Raw genomic sequence first — 16,199 nt, 5'->3', positions numbered from 1 at the left:
TATAACTCAACTGCAAACAGACAGAGGGGCCTGGATAAAAAAAGGAAAAACTGCTTTGGAATCTTAAGCAGCTTTTTTTCTCCATCCAGCATGCGGCTGTGAGGAAGTCAACATTAGACATGCTAGATGGTGTCAGCATCTACCTGGCAACTTCCCAAAGCGCTGTGATTTGTCTTTCGCTGTAGCTGCTCTCAGGACTGTGCTATTTAGCCCAATGTGAAGCAAGCCTCTGGGTAGCCTTGGAAAGAGTTTTGCTTGAGCAGAATATAAAGATTAAAGGACCAAAAGTCCCACTGAAGAAGCCCATACCCTGCCAAGTAAGAGCATATCTCACTGTCACATAAGGCTCAGCGTATCACAACTGAAGCCATAAAAGAGAATTCAGCACTGTCCTTCCAACACTGACCAGATGACAATATGGAAATCAAATCACATTGTGAATAAATTTGCCAGAAGCAATGGAATATAAATTACACAGGAATTGTTTGTATTTAAAATGGACAACTATCCTTGCTCACATGGGTGAGACAGTGGTTCGGTCTGCAAAGATGTGGGATCAAGCTCTTGAACCAGCAAAGGAACTCTGCTGGCAGAGCTGATGGGCACTGTGACTGGGTGTTACACTATTTAATCTCCTTAAGAAAAAAAAATATAGGGAGGAAGAAAATGAAGATTTACATCCTCTCTGCTATTAATAGAAACGACTGAAGCAGAATTATCTTGGATTATTATTTTTTTTACCTGGCACTTCAATGCTCTGTGTCACTTAGAAACCTGTCATTTATAAAAGCAGAGTGAAGTCATTTTCCCCACAGGCACGTGGCTCATAGAAGAGCTCTGACAATGGCTCTCCTAAGCCTGCCCCTAAAAAAAGGCAGGGGGGAAAAGTCCAAAGCAAGAAATGCTTACTTCTCTGTGTTTCTTACAGTATGAGTCTGCGATGGAGCGCATGCAAAAGAGCAAGTTGTCCCATTATAAGAAAACAATGGAGGTAAGCAAGGAGGTTTTGTGCAGGTTTTTTGATGCAAACTGGCTCCAGTTTGAGACAGGGTGAAATCTGTATTACACGTACCTATGTCAAGAATGTGTGAGTGCGTAAGAGTGCAAAAGCGTGTGTGTGAGAGATAATCTTCCCTGATGTACCCACTCAAGAGTCAGAATTAACTCGGAAAGTTAATGTGGAACGAACAATGCCCCAGGTCAAACAGGATTTCATTCTTTCTAAGCAAGGATACTTCCAGGAGCTAATGTATTTTTTCAGTCTGTGTAAATACAATTTTAAAAATGGCAAGGGAATCTTGTAAACAGGAGGAAACGTCTCCAACTGGAAAGCCTGCAGGTGCAGGAACTGCAGGCAGCTGGTTTTGGTTTCCAATGGGCAATTGCCTCTTAAGAAAAGTAGTTGCAGACCCCCCAGTGCTACAGCTGGAACCATACTAGCAATTTTTATTTAAACGCGTTTTTTCTAAGTGAACCTCTAACACAGGGAGGTCTTTTGGTGCAAATAAGGTTTTCTCTTGCTTCTGAGGACTGCACCGAGACTGTTACCTACGGGTGCTGGCTCTGTCTCCCAGCTTGGAGCAATGGGCAAGGCAACACACTGACTTCAGCCACCTGATGCTCTAAGTCACACTGTGGAAACGATAACCCATCCCCACTGACACCCGGGGAATGTGGGCTCTGAATTTTGTCTCTAGGCTGTAGCTCGGACAGATGCCTGATGCACCGATGGTGCTAATGGTGCCTGTGTATTCATGACCACCCCTGCCAGGAGCTGGCTGCAATCATACAAAGCGAAGAATTTCAGGGCTGCAAGAAAAGGACCCAATTTATGCCCGATTTCTCAGGTCTATTGTTCTACCTCCTTACGGTGTCATTGGGAATTTTTTCTCTTGCCCAAACTTGGGCACTCATTTGCTCCCTCAGACTGACTGCAAAAGAGAAAATGCCTGGAACATCACACTGGAGACAACTCAGCCTTGTTCCCTAACCCAAACCCTCACATTTGATTTCATTTCAATACAGTCAAAGAAGACCTACGAACAGAAGTGCAAGGAGGCGGATGAAGCCGAGCAGTCCTTTGAACGGACAAGTGCTTCAGGCAACCAAAAGCAAACGGAAAAGGTACCATAGATGACAAGTGCTATTTAGAGAGAAAACTGTTTTTTTTTTCTTTTCAAGGTACAAGAGAATACAATTGAACAACCCATTCTGCAGGATGCCAGGGGCTGCTTTCCCTTCTAATTAACCCCTTAGAATCAAAATTAAAACAAACCACCTCCCCAAGGAGATCTTCCTTCGCAAACTCCTTTGGTAACTGTGATTTTGCTCTGCGATAGGTCAAGGGTTTTTAGAAAGGCTGGGAAGGGACTAAGTTACCTAATTAATTTATCCCAGGCTATGATCTAATTGCTCTACGAACCCTGAATTTTTCTCCAAAATTATTAATAAAAAAAGAAACAAGTCAGAAGTATGCAATGCAGTTAGTTTTGCCTTTTGATTGCTTGCATTTAGTAGGCATAGTATTTTACATTAAAATGCATATTTTTCCTCAACATTTTTCTCCTTATGGTTAGTTTAATTTCAACTAAATTTACAAATTCAAAAATAAATCATTGGAAATTAAGGCACTGCAGTCCTTCATTGCATCGTCTTGATACTTGTAGCTGACAATTCACTAACTTTTAATGGGAACATTTTACAGTGGAACAGATGGAGAAAACAAAATAAACCAACTCCCTTTGGCTCGATAAAAATCGGTGCAGTGTAAGCAAAAAGGATCAAAAATCATCTCAAGGAGCGGGGGGATGGAGACTCTAAAAACAGCATCAGAACTTTACATTTTATTTCCAGCAATGGCTAACCTTTGATGAACAAACCCCTCCAAGGCTTAGCTCTAAAGAGGGGATGAAATCCTGCCCCTACTGAAATTACGCCAGAACACTTAGCAACTTCAATGGCATCAAAATCCGACCCAGCTCCTTTCATGCAGAAGGATCCTAGGGTGGTGCTTCATTGCCATTACTTCCACACACATGCCAGCACATTTGAAATGCACAGAGGCATCTCACAAGAAACATGTCAGCTGTTTAATTCTGCACAGCACTCACAAACAGTTTGGGCCAGGAAGCAAATAAGAATGAAGCTTATGTTCCCAGCTTACTACACATTTTCCCGCCAGCTGTGATGAGGAATATGGTCATAAGAACCCCTACCTGAGCCTTGTCTTGAAGGACAGAATGGAAGAATGTGTTATATTGATGTCTAGAGCCGTGCATTAATGTACTGTCATCACCATCTGTGCAGAAAGACCTGGGAGTACAGAGCTGTCAATAATAGCTGTATTTTCATTTGTTAAAAGCTGCAGGTTTTTTTAAAAAAGAGAAGTTCTACTTAGAGTGAATTTTGCTTTTAGGCTTCTGAGTTGTTATGGGAAATAATCTGGCATTTGCAAAGTAGTTTAAAGGCTGTGTTCTTTTCATCTGTGTATTACATGAGGAGCCCGGAAGATGAAGAATCCTAGCTGCCATTTATTTCTGCTTATAAATATCTATTAGAAAAGCACATCAAACACTTGAGAAAAAACAACTCAGCCAGCAGACACAAGCTTCAGGCTGGATCACGCTAGCACTGAGCTCCTATGGCAGGCGTGTCTGAACGGAAAGATGTAAATTGCCAGATTTCCCTTGAAGTCAGTGAACCTATAGCTGCATCTGTGAAATTCGGGTCCCTTCTTCTCCACAGCACACATTCAACAGAACTGTACATAAAGGTGGGACAGCCAGGAAGTGTTCGCAAGTTTGAGCCTTTCCCCTAGAAGGGGAAAGGGAGAAGACAGGAAAAAAAACCAAAACTGTGGCAGAAGCAAAAACTATGGTCAGAAATTAATTTGGGGTGTTTTTTTTCCTGTTTCAGAGTCAGAACAAAGCCAAGCAATGCAGAGACGCGGCAAACGAAGCAGGTGATACCCTATTTGCAACCGAACTATGATTTTTCTCAGCAAAGATCTACCAGCACACTGATTTTGACAGAGCACCATCCAAATTACCCAGGCTGGCTGTGTTTGAAGTCGGGTTTCCCAAAGTCACCAATCCAAAGATTAATGAAGAAGCTTCTAAAAAAAGGCAACCTGATAAGCATCTACATTTACTTTCTTTTGTGGAAATGCAAGCTTCTTACTTTCGTTAAAGAATTTATAGAAGACTTCCTTTAGGGACTTCACCCAGGAAGGAAAATCTTTTAAAGCAAGTTTGAAAACACAAAAGAATGACACTCAAATTGCTCCCATCCAGCCCAAACCAGATACACAGTCCCGAGGTTCCCTGTACATGAGGACAGTAGAATTCTCCAGCCAGAAACTTGTGTCTATGTCCACAAGGACAGGCCAGCAGACAACTGAGCTGGTTCATGAGTTCAGACTTGTCCCTCACTGCTCGTGCAAAGGTTTACACTAAATTCCATGGCTTACCGGACTGCCTCAGCACGGGAAGAGCCTCAGAATGCTCAGTGCCCAAGCGTGGTCCAGGCTCTCCATCTCTGATACACATTATCCCCACTGTAAAGCTTATAGATGGTCTGCAAACCACGCAGGGAGAATCCTTACTCTGGTGTAAAGTTGCAAAGAAAAAAAAAACCCATATATCCTCACAGCCCACCAGTTTCAAGCTCACACATTCTTGTGATGCTCTAGCAAACCACAGGTCTGAAGTGCAAGAACCACAGCAAAGTCCTATTAGGAGGAAAAAGAGAAAGACTGTATCATTTTTTTCCTAACTGTTGGGTTTCTATTATGTGTGTCTGTGTTTACAGAGAACGTGTACAAACAGAACATTGAGCAGCTGGATAAGGTCAGGACAGAGTGGGAACAGGAACATATCAAAATCTGCGAGGTAAACATTGACTTTTGCAGCAATATATTTGTGCACTCTTTTTTTATCCTAGTTGCAGATATCAGTCTAAGACCCAAGATATCATCCCAAGGGTTTTGCTGTTTGCTTTATGTGGAATCTCAGTAGATTTGCAAAAATACTGCAAAAACTAGAGTTGATTTAGAAATAGCTACTAGCTGTCTTACTTGCTTACACTGTCCTTGCTTGTTCAGCATATGTATGTAAACATAAAGGAGAGGAATAAGCGCAGAGCTGTGAGAAGTGGAGCAATATATGAACTGGTACAACCTATTTGCAAGCATTTGTTGCCAGTTTTCACCCACAGCTTAACATAAGAATACACTAGCTTTAGGGATGATCTTCTATCACAGCCCAGATAAGATTGTTTCTCAAATAACTGCTTTGTGACAAAATGAAATTTCAGTTGAAAATCAACAGAAATGTAGACATGAAAATTCACTCTTAGTTTAAAAAAAGAATTTCAGAATTGAAACAAGAAGAATTCAACTAATCCATTAAAAATGAACAAACAAAAGATTCCCTTTAGATTATGATTTGCAAGAGGCTTCCAGAATGGCTTCTTGTGGTAATGCAGGAGAGGCTTTTTTGGCTAAGCTAAAAAAAGTATGTACCATAGCATTCTGAGAGCAAAGATATCTGTGCCCCTCAGAATCTTTATTTTGCATAGCACTTCATATTCACCTGCAAGAATATCTGCCCTCTGCCATGGAGTAATCTTTCAATTGAAAGGTCGTAGTGGAAAAGTCTGTATTTCCACTATGCTGAGGATGGACAAGGCGATTTGCACTTGGCTAGTAAGTTTTGCACAACAATTTACAGGAACTGGTTGACATCCAAATCAGCCACATATTTGGTCATATTAATCCTTCAAATACATTTGACCATCTGCTAAAGCATGATTTTGTTATGTGTACTTGTTGCAGGCTTTATTTCCACATAAAATAAAATGTTAGGCGCATAGCTTTCCAGTTCTCTGCTTCCTCTTAAATATTCCCTATCTGGGAGGACTGGAAAGTCCTACAGCTGGCACAGCAGACTTTCTACAGAAATTGTACCAAGCCTTAATTTTCCCAAGATGTACATTTGCCCCCTTCTTAAAAAGCCAACAAACAAGCAAAGCGTTCCACAACCCAAACCACTTCATTTCTCCCATATGGCTAAATTCTGAATAGCCCACAGAGCTTGTGGCCTGCCCACTGTTTAATTCAAACAACCATTCTTAAAGGAGGGGCATCTTTAATGCCTTCTTTCAAAAGATAGAATGGATAGATTTTTTTGAGGCATTTAAAACTATTAACTAGTACAAACACAGCTTAAGATCCCAAATTTCTGGCTGCATAGTGGGGAATCTGGAAGTGCCAAGCTCGCTTAGGTCTCTAGCTGAGTGCTGGACATCCATAGCCTGAAAATCTTGGCTAGCAAGTGGCAGCAATGGGACAGCCTTCATCACGGGGACTCTGCCACATTCCTTGGCACGAGATGCCCAGGTTCACTAGGAGTCTGTCGCACAAGCCGATGGGGCACGAGGGATGTGTCTAACACAACAGCCAGCTGTACTTTGCAAAGGGCTTGACAAGCCGAGTCACTACACTTCCCTCTTTGATAAGCTGCATTTCCCGACAGGACAGCATTTACCTGGAAAATTCCCAGTTGGGTCTCGTGCTATTTCAGCAGCCCCTTAGGGGCTAGGCTGCAGCCATAGGCTTTTTGTTCTGAGTGGCTATTGAAATACTCATTCTCCACCCTTCAGGTTCTCTTTAAAAGCTTCTTCTCTCAGAAACTGGTCCCAATGACAGCTGACTCCCTGATGGACTCTCTTATTTTTTTAGATGGTAAGATATTAGATGGCAGGCAGCGTACCCAACTGAATGTTATGCTGAATATTGTATACATTTGTGATGTTCTGGACATAATTACTAGCAAATGGAGATGGAAACAGATGGCTGGAAGCATCTGAGCTTTTCACACCTCATAGAAAACCAAAAATTGATGTTCTACTTATAACAGCACAATTTAGAGATCAGGGTCATCTTTTTTTTTTTTTTTTAAGTTTTTGAAGAAAGAGTTTATCTGCCTCTTCCCCCAACTCAGTTCACACATCTCCTCTCTCTTCTTCCTTCATTCTTCCAAAGCTGTGCAACAACATGAGAAAATGAGACAGATGAAAGAAGGGAGTAAACTCTGAAGAAAGAAAAATGCCTTCTCTTTACCATGAAAATAACCTTAGAAATTAACTAAGGCAACTCCAGAAAACCTCAAAGAATTTCAAAAGAGAAAAGTTTGGAAAGACATTTTAGAAGGCAGAGATGGATATTTTTGGTTTCTACTTCTAGCATACATACAACCCTTTCATGCCAGTTCTCTACTGATCTGTTAAACGTCAAGATTTTAATGCGATGGGTAGACAGGACCCTGACTCTGAAATCCTTGGCAGTAGAGGTAGCAGTCAGATGCAGATACTGATTCCTTTCCCCTGCTTTATTTTTATTTATAAAATATAAGTTTCGTTTGGTGCAATCAATTAAAACAAACTCTTGAGCACAAAGAAGTAGATGGCATACTCCACTGGGTAAAAAACTGGCTGGAGGGCTGGTCCCAAAGAGTGGTGGTGAATAGAGTTAAATCCAGTTGGTGGCTGGTCACAAGTGGTGTCCCCAGGGCTCAGCACTGGGGCTGGTTCTCTTTAATATCTTTATCAATGACATGGACAAAGGGATCAAGTGCACCCTCAGTAAGTTTGCAGACACCACCAAGTTGGGCAGGAGTGTTGATCTGCTTGAGGGTAGGATGGTTCTACAGAGGGATCTGCACGGGCTGGACCAATGGTGTGAGGTTCAACAAAGCCAAGTGCCGGGTCCTGCACTTGGCTCACAACAACCCCATACAGCACTACAGGCTTGGGGCAGAGTGGCTGGAAAGCTGCCGGACAGAAAAGGACCTGGGAGTGTTGGTGAGCAGCCGGCTGACTGGTGAGGCCCCACCTCGAGTACTGTGTTCAGATTTGGGCCCCTCCTGACAAGAAAGACATTGAGGTGCTGGAGCGTGTCCAGAGAAGGGCAATGAAGCTGGTGAGGGGTCTGGAGCACAAGTCTGATGAGGAGTGGCTGAGGGAACTGGGGTTGTTCAGCCTGGAGAAAAGGAGGCTGAGGGGAGACCTTATCACTCTCTACAACTACCTGAAAGGAGGTTGGAGCGAGGTGGGGGTCGGTCTTTTATCCCAAGTAACAAGCAACAGAACAAGAGAAAATGGCCTCAAGTTGCTCCAGGGGAGGTTTAGATTGGGTATTAGGGAAAATTTCTTCACCAAAAGGGTCGTCAAGCATTGGAACAGGCTGCCCAGGGACGTGGTGGAGTTGCGATCCGTGGAGGTATTTAAAAGATGGGTAGACATGGTGCAGAGGGACATGGTTTAGTGGTGGACTTGGCAGGGTTAGGTTAACAGTTGGAGGCGATGCTCTTAAAGGTCTTTTCCAACCAAAACGATTCTATGATTCTGTGTAGTTTCTCCAGTAGCTGAAAGACATCCTTTAAAAAGGAACCCTCAGAATGGTTTGCAGACATATGAACTTGGCCTAGAGGAGCCCCAGCCCTGTTGCTGCCTGCAATGCAAATAAATAACTACCATGAGGCTATCTCACACCTCCTCTTTGGCTTTAGGTCTTCCAGCTCCAGGAGTGCGACCGCATCACCATCCTCCGCAACTCGCTGTGGGTTCACTGCAACCAGCTCTCCATGCAGTGTGTGAAGGATGACGAGGTAGGGGCACGCGCCAAATACCTTGACATGCAGAAGAGGAAGAGGAAGAGCAAGAGTGCTCTAACAATTCGGCACTAGCCTGCCCTTCTCTGTGCGTGCTGGCTGTTTCCGGCAAACCGGCTGTTCTCCATGTTCAGTTAGGGGGAGTATTCTCAATATAGCTTGTTCCCTCTAGATGTAGACCAGATATATGCCTGGACGTAGATGGTCTGTGTCTCCTTTTTGACACTTAAATGTCTCCTCCCCTCAGTTTGTTGGGGAATGCTTCCAGCTACCAGAACGCTCAGTCAAATATATTTGGGCTCAGGCACAACTTTCAGAAAGGCATCCAGTCATGGTCTCAGAATTGGAGGACATAAAGAGTACACTAGTTTTGCTTTTGAATGCTTGTTTCCTGCTATTCATTTCTTTATTGCATTGAAAAGCCCTGGACTGCCTTTGTCCTCCTCGCTTAAAAGAATATCCAGAGCACAAACAAACAATTGTGTTTACAAGAATGTTTGTATGGGGGACAGGCCAAAGACCCATCCAGGTCAGATAGGTATTAAGTATAAATTGTCTCTTAATGGGAGAAGTATTAGAAGACCATTAATTGTTAATTCAATGTGAAATGTTAAAAATTAAATTAAATTCTTGGATTCTGTTTTGTAGCTGTATGAAGAGGTTCGGGTAAGCTTGGAGAACTGCGTTGTAGAGTCAGACATAGACTACTTCATTAAGACCAAAATGACAGGAACACAACCTCCAGGTAATTATTCCTATTGGTCTCGTCAGATGAGTCACCCATTAGGCTGAGGCTGCAGTTGTGCAGTACATGTCCTTTGGAGGTGAAGCCAGCTGGAGGAGTTTCTGCTCTGGCTATTCATTCCCACCAGCCATGGCTCACTTCCCCTCACTGTGCTGCCATCGCTCCTTGTGTGGCATTGGAAGTGGGACAGCCGAATGACCCAGGTTAAAAATAGCCCTCCAAAAAAAACCCCCAAAACCCAACCCAAACAACAAAAGAGAAAGTTGTTTTGTTTTTTCAACCAGGCTCATTTCACAGTACAGCTGAACTGGCATCACTAAGGAGGTGGCAAACTGCCTTGCAGAGATGGCAACCTCAATTTCCTGCAGTGGTGACAAGTCAGAGCCAACTTATCATGTAACTGCACCCTGGTGGCCCCTTGACAGAGATGCTGCCTCTTCATTTGCAGTACAGAGAAGACCAGACTCCGCATTCTGTTTTGTTCCACCTGCCCAATAGGGAATAACGTCTTTTGTCCTCTCAGGAAGTTGTTTGTATAAGGGCAAGACCCTAGTTGGGGGACATTTTGAATGAAATTGGCTTTTCTCCAGCTTGCAGAAGCAATGTAAGGTTCACAGACTCTGCCCATTCAAGCCAAAGGAGCCTTGTCAATGACTTCAGTCATCAGAACCTCTGGGCTGAAACGGAGACTGGGACAGCAAGAGCTAAGAGCAGTTGTAAAATGAAAACATACTGCTCCGGGGTAGGAGTTCTCCAAAAACATCACCAGGAAGGATTTCAAATGGCCAAACACAAACCACACCCTCTTACTTCAACAAGCAATACAAGGTTTTTATGGACTGAGTGAATGCTTGCACTTCTGTGCAGCTGCTGCAGTAAACAAAGATTCATAGCACTTGGGAAAAAAAAAAGTCCCTATTTCATCTCTTCATTAGCTGATGAAGAGATGCTGAAAAGACCTCTTCCTCCAATTTTATTTTATTTTTTTAAAATCTGTGCACAGGTACTGTTTCACTTCCACTATCTGCTCTAACACCATACTGCTACGTCAAAGAGAAAATCCCCTTAGTATGCCCTCAGCAGTATTGATAGAGCTTACTTCCATTCAGAACAGGGAATAAGCCATACTGGCATAAGGAAATTTTATACTGATAAAAACCTTCCATGCTAGGAGTTGTACAGGTACAACCATCAGCATTATGAACGCCCTGTCCCGAGGGATAATTATCTCATACAGCAACAGCTTACACCGCTTTGATTTCATTGCGGAGCTCAGAGCTGGCAGCAATTACACCCTAGGAACTTCTTCAGCAGAGCTGGATGCTGCCACTAACTCAGCACTGAGCTATCTGGGGCGTGTTTTTCACTCAGCTTTTCTGTCATTACACCTATGTGATTAAGAATTGGGATTTGGGGATTTTTTTTTTAAACAAATGGATTGATACTGGTGCACTGGATGCCATTTTGCTGCTATAGTTTATTCTTCACGTAGGGGATTTAATTTCACTGACATAGGAGCATTTACCAAGAACAAACTACATCTTCACTGGCAGAAGGGAGAACTGTGCCTTGCAACAGTGTGAAACAACTTCTGTATACCAAGAAATTTGTAATTTGCAGCTAGAGGTTTGGCTGTTGGTTGTTTTTTTTTTTTTTTTTTTCTATGTGAGATTTCTCATTCTCCAGTCGCCTAGGCAATTTTCTGCAAACAGCTCTTGGCTATGTCAGGACTCATTTCTAATAAGAAATAGGTGGGAAAAACACTTGAGAACTTTATGAAAGGCAAAGAAACCACCGACTTGCTTTTTTGTTGGGGTTTTTTTGCCACCTTCTAAACGGTGATATGTTCTGGAAGTAACATCCCAGTACCTCCACAGCTCTGGCTAATGAGTTTGCACAGTAGCACATGGTGAGCTGTTGATTTGTTTTATTATTTGCAAAATGCAGGAAGAAACCCACGTGTGGTTTTGCATTGTGTAGCAGGAGACCATCATCCTGACCAAACCTTTTGGTTTCTTGATGCTATTGCCCACTCCCCTCTTCTACCTAATCTTACAATGCATTATAGACTAGAAACTATACCAAGGTGACAGTCTAGAAAGGTAATAGGAAACCCTTGGACAGAAAAGTCCCTAATTACTGAAAATCTTCTTTGTCAGTATTCTTCACACTCACTAGATGAACATGCCTGCTCTGCTTATGATCTTGGCTGACCCAATGCGGGAATGTCAACACAACCTTTAGCCCAAGTCCAATGTCTTTCTTAATTTGCTGGTATCAGAACTGAGATAATACGGTATCCCAGACTTCACTCATTTTTGTTTGGCTTTAACACAGCGAAGGCAGAAAGGGTGTGTGGCCACGAGCTCTAAGCAACTACACTGGGAGCTACAAGATGAAAAATAAATAAATCCATCTGTAACTATTTCATCTGTAAAGCTAGACTTGGAAATGGTCTCAGTTTCACCCTTAACGACACCATAGGGGAGAGTGAAGAAACTGTAATATAACTGTGTTTGAGAGAACAAAAACCAAGTATCTCTGGGTAAACAGCAAATCAGTTCTCAGGAGGTGGATGGGGGAGATATGAAAGGTAGGGAGACACTCAAGCACAAGCACAGACCGGGAAATTGCTCATTATTGCTGCTGGCAATAATGTTCAAAAACATCCCCAGCTCCGACAAAAATTCCTGGCTCAATCCATTAAGAAAAAAAGAAACAAAACACACTGCAGCCAATTGTATCATGAGCATGGTCCCAGGCTCATAATGACCATGCTCTGCTTCCTTAAATCCTGAGCTTTAAGGCAACAGAGGAAACAGTCATGGAGGAAACCGCCTTCTTAATTAGGGCTAGCCACAGCTATTAGAATAGTTCTTCAGGACCTTGACTATGCTTGTCTCAGGTCAAGCATGCCTTTGTACCAAGGACATATCTGCTTACAATCACTTGAATGGCTTTTGTCAAGCTCCCAGGTCCCCCTGAGCTGTTCCAGCCACATCTCAGGCAAATGCAGACAGGGGCTGTATTGCAGCGTGCTCCAGCAGCCCCTGATGGTTGAATTCTGGTAGGGGAGAAAAAGGTTTCACCTGTTTGAACACCTCATTTTGATTGCCCTGTTGCAGATGCAATAGGATATGAGAACTACTACAGCAGAGAACCAAACAGAAACAACAGCAGCCCAACCCAGTCTTGTGGAATGATGAAGAGGTGAGTGACAAACTTTGGTTCCCAGGTACCAGTACAGGTATTTCTCCGTATGAACGGCAATGTATGATGACAGGAAACAGGACCTGGAAAGTTATTACTTCCTTCACTGTAGCAAAAGGCAGCTACAGATCGATAAATATAACTTGACAGAAGAAGTAAACCTATTAAAACCAGGGTCAGAGTAATTTTGCCATGGTCTAGTGGGAAGAGAGACAGGGGACAAGTTCATAAAACAATTAGTTGGCCAGCAATGGATAGCATTCACTTATTTCCTCTTTCCTAGTGAGTCATGGCGCATAGTGACAAAACCCCCTTTGTTCAAGGGAGGGCAAAGGTGAATCTAGCTGGGAGCAAAGGCTGGGGAGAGCTGTCTCTCATTTCAGCAATACCTCCTGGCTTACTGCACCGCCCAGCTGAGCGGAACAAAGAGCTGCTCTCTGTATCTAGACCAAAGGAAAAAACACTTAGCGGAATCACTGTGATGATTACGGAGGCGATTTTTCTTTTTCTGATCTATTTATGCTGGTAAATGCTGCAGCATGGATGCAGTTATATCAGCAGAAGAGCACGGTAGATCTATTGGTTTAAATATTTCATACTTAAATGTCTATTTCACAGTGGGAATGGCATCATATTTAACGCAGAAGAGCTTTATATTTTGACAAGCCTTATTACATGGCAAAAACAAGGAGCAGGCTGCGATCTCCCATTTAAAATGTGGTCCAGGCTTGTTAGTGAGCTGATAAGGTTTATACACAATACTTTGTTTTTCAGTTGGAAACCAGATTTTCTATAATAATGAATTCTGATGCTGCATCCTATACAGTTACAGAAGACAACTGTAGAATTTAGAATACAACCATGGTCTGCATGGGCAAGCAGCCTAGAGACACTGTCTGAGTTTTTCAGAAACTGTCGAGTTTGGATATCCATTGTCCAGAAACGCGGAGCATTCACCAGCTGAAAAAATCAGACCCTTTAAATATGCCTTAAGCATGCAATGCTATTTCTGTCTGTGCTTCAGAATCCTAACCCATATTCTCACTTTACTTAGTCTCCAGTATCCAGCTATGATATAGAAAATAACCAGGCATAGATTTAAATAAGAAACCCAAAAATTCACTTAAACTCACAGTTTTTAGAGAGGCTCATTATACAAGCTTTGTGTTTTAAATTGTATCAGAGCTTTCCTTAAAGACAAAGGGATGGTAATCTCTTACAAACAACCGATAATTCTCATCATAGTAATATTGTGAAATAATTGGAGTTTTGCACCATGAGTCCTTGGATCAACAACAAAATACTACCTGATGCATTTTATGCACAATTTAGTGATGGCTGATGGTTCAGTATTCTGCTGCATTTTTAAAAATAGATTTTTAACTGAAGATAAATATATCTACAGCATAAATGAAAACAGACAGCCACAGGAAGAGGCGACAGTGCTGCAGCAGATGGAGGGAAGGTTGAGTCAGACAGCTGAGACGAAGGAATGCTCATACCCAGTCCTGTTCACTCATTTTGTCATTGGCTTCTCTTGGTTCTGCAGATTCTCTGGATTACTGCATGGAAGCAGCAAAAACAACATGGAAAGTGTCACTCCTTCAGCTCCTCCCCTTGGTATGCCTCTTTGGGAAATAAGTTTACCAGATGTGTTTGGTTTAGATTACATTGCTAAATCAAGCTTTGACACGGAGCAGAAATGGTACAGCAGATATTCACATGTTGGCAGTCAAGAGTAAGAGTAGTCTGGCTTGGATGGGTATTAAACAAATTTCCCAGTGCCAAATAACCCATATAATCTTCAAAACCTCTGTCTAGGCAAGGGGGAACTGTACATTCAGAACAACACAGTCCAACATAGATAATATTTTTCTCCCAAGGTGGAATACACTACCTCTAAAAAGCCCAAGGGAATACCTACAGTTTTGAAACAGATGAGGTTCATGCCTTATAAATGCAAATATCCATCTCGTTTCCCAGTTACACTGTCTTGTTGTAACCCTTGCAACTAGGCATTTATCAGACAACATTTAAAAGAGTATTTTGACTATGCAGGAAGCTGGACCTACCAGGCTCCAGCTTGGGCTCCGGCACATGTACAGCAATGCAGTGTTGCGCAGTTGAGGGTAGTCACTCCTCCTGAACTTCCATGGGCTGGGGACAGGAGAGGAGAGCATTCCCTGGACAACACCCGCAGGAACGGCAAACGCTCTCTGCCTTCAGCTTTTTTGACTGCTCCCATGCTTGTCTATCAAAAACTGAAAAGTCAGGGAGCCACAATGCTCCTTAGGGCAGGACACAGGTTTTGTTGTCCCCACCGAGGAGTCAGTCATATGTGGCAAACCTCTGCTCACCTCAACAGCAGCGGAAGCTCCCAGGCAGATGCTGGGAAGGAGTAAGAGATTTCCTTAATTATGACAAACTGGATTAAAGCAACATCTTCCAAAAAAGTTACGTCAGGGACAAATAGCACAAATAGCTATCTGGGAACTATGGAAACTACTGGAAACTGTCTGGTGACCCATCAGCACAGTATTTGTCATTTTTCTCAAGGGAAAAAGAAAAGCCCTATGTGAGTGCCTGAACTGCTAGAATTTTATACCACCAGTAGCAACCATTTTAAACCAGTTTAATCACAGCATTTCCCTCTGGACAATTTGGATTGTGCTTTAGCAGGGTAAACATTTTTTCCCAACCTGGACGAGGCTAAAGCTAGTTTCTGACCTCCCACAAAGTTCAATGGGTGTATTGTCATCTCATCAATGGGACACAGTTTTTGTGCAAGACTTTACCTACAGTTCACAGCAGCTTTTCTATACATGTACATCTCCAGACAGAGAGAGAACAGAAACCCTTGTATTTGTGAACTCTTGCATATGATCCCATGCATTTATAAGCAACTGAACTCTTTGTTTCTGTGTGGGTTTTTTTGTTTTGTTTTCCCCCACCCCCAGCAGAGGAAACAGACCGAGTCTATGCACCGATTTTTGTAAATGAACAAGCTGGAATCACATCATCACAGGACTACAGAGTACTTTATGACTACACAGCCCAGGTAACGAAAGACTTCAAAATAAATATTTCATAGCATCAGATTTAAAATAGATGTTGATCCAAACATTTTGAAAGTGTTAATTCTGTGAAGGAGGTGCTATCTTCACTTTACAGCCAGGGACGCTTACAGAATTATTGGTCAAGGTCACATGCAGAAGCCAGGAAGCTCAACTGCCAGTTCTTGGCGCACATCGCTAGATCACGCTGTCTCAAGATGAAACAATAACATTTTCTGTAAGTGATTACACCCAAATTAGTGCTGAGCTGTTATAACCTCCTCCTAGAGATACAGGAGACTGCAAACGCAAGGAAAACTTTAATTTTTAGGGAATGATGGCTAAATATGAGTATTGTGCATTCTGAATTTACATCTCTTGCAAAATATTCTCCTAGAGAAAATGGCTACAGATTCATTGTGCAAGAACATGTGACAGATGCTTATCTAGGAATTCTTCTCCATTTGATCTCGCTTATCATCTGGAGAATCCTGCTTCAGTTTAACACCCTGGCTTCAACTG

At 42.5% G+C, this 16,199-nt stretch overlaps 1 protein-coding gene across 1 annotated transcript in view; it reads left to right on the top strand.

The window, feature by feature from the left end:
* PSTPIP1 (proline-serine-threonine phosphatase interacting protein 1) overlaps positions 1-16,199 on the top strand; it is a gene marked incomplete at its 5' end in the record, with an annotated part of 36,454 nt that overhangs the window by 18,676 nt on the left and 1,579 nt on the right. Inside the window, 9 exons of the mRNA XM_009886674.1 lie at positions 929-991; positions 2,026-2,124; positions 3,916-3,961; positions 4,810-4,889; positions 8,568-8,666; positions 9,318-9,414; positions 12,540-12,624; positions 14,174-14,244; positions 15,585-15,682. Of these exons, the coding sequence (XP_009884976.1) occupies positions 929-991; positions 2,026-2,124; positions 3,916-3,961; positions 4,810-4,889; positions 8,568-8,666; positions 9,318-9,414; positions 12,540-12,624; positions 14,174-14,244; positions 15,585-15,682 (738 nt within the window). The remainder of the gene's footprint in view (positions 1-928; positions 992-2,025; positions 2,125-3,915; positions 3,962-4,809; positions 4,890-8,567; positions 8,667-9,317; positions 9,415-12,539; positions 12,625-14,173; positions 14,245-15,584; positions 15,683-16,199) is intronic.

The sequence above is a fragment of the Charadrius vociferus genome, unplaced genomic scaffold (assembly GCF_000708025.1).
Source record: "Charadrius vociferus isolate BGI_N301 unplaced genomic scaffold, ASM70802v2 scaffold356, whole genome shotgun sequence".
Taxonomy (NCBI): domain Eukaryota; kingdom Metazoa; phylum Chordata; class Aves; order Charadriiformes; family Charadriidae; genus Charadrius; species Charadrius vociferus.
The sequence above is the reverse complement of the archived record's forward strand: the minus strand, read 5'-3'. Positions and strand labels throughout refer to the sequence as shown.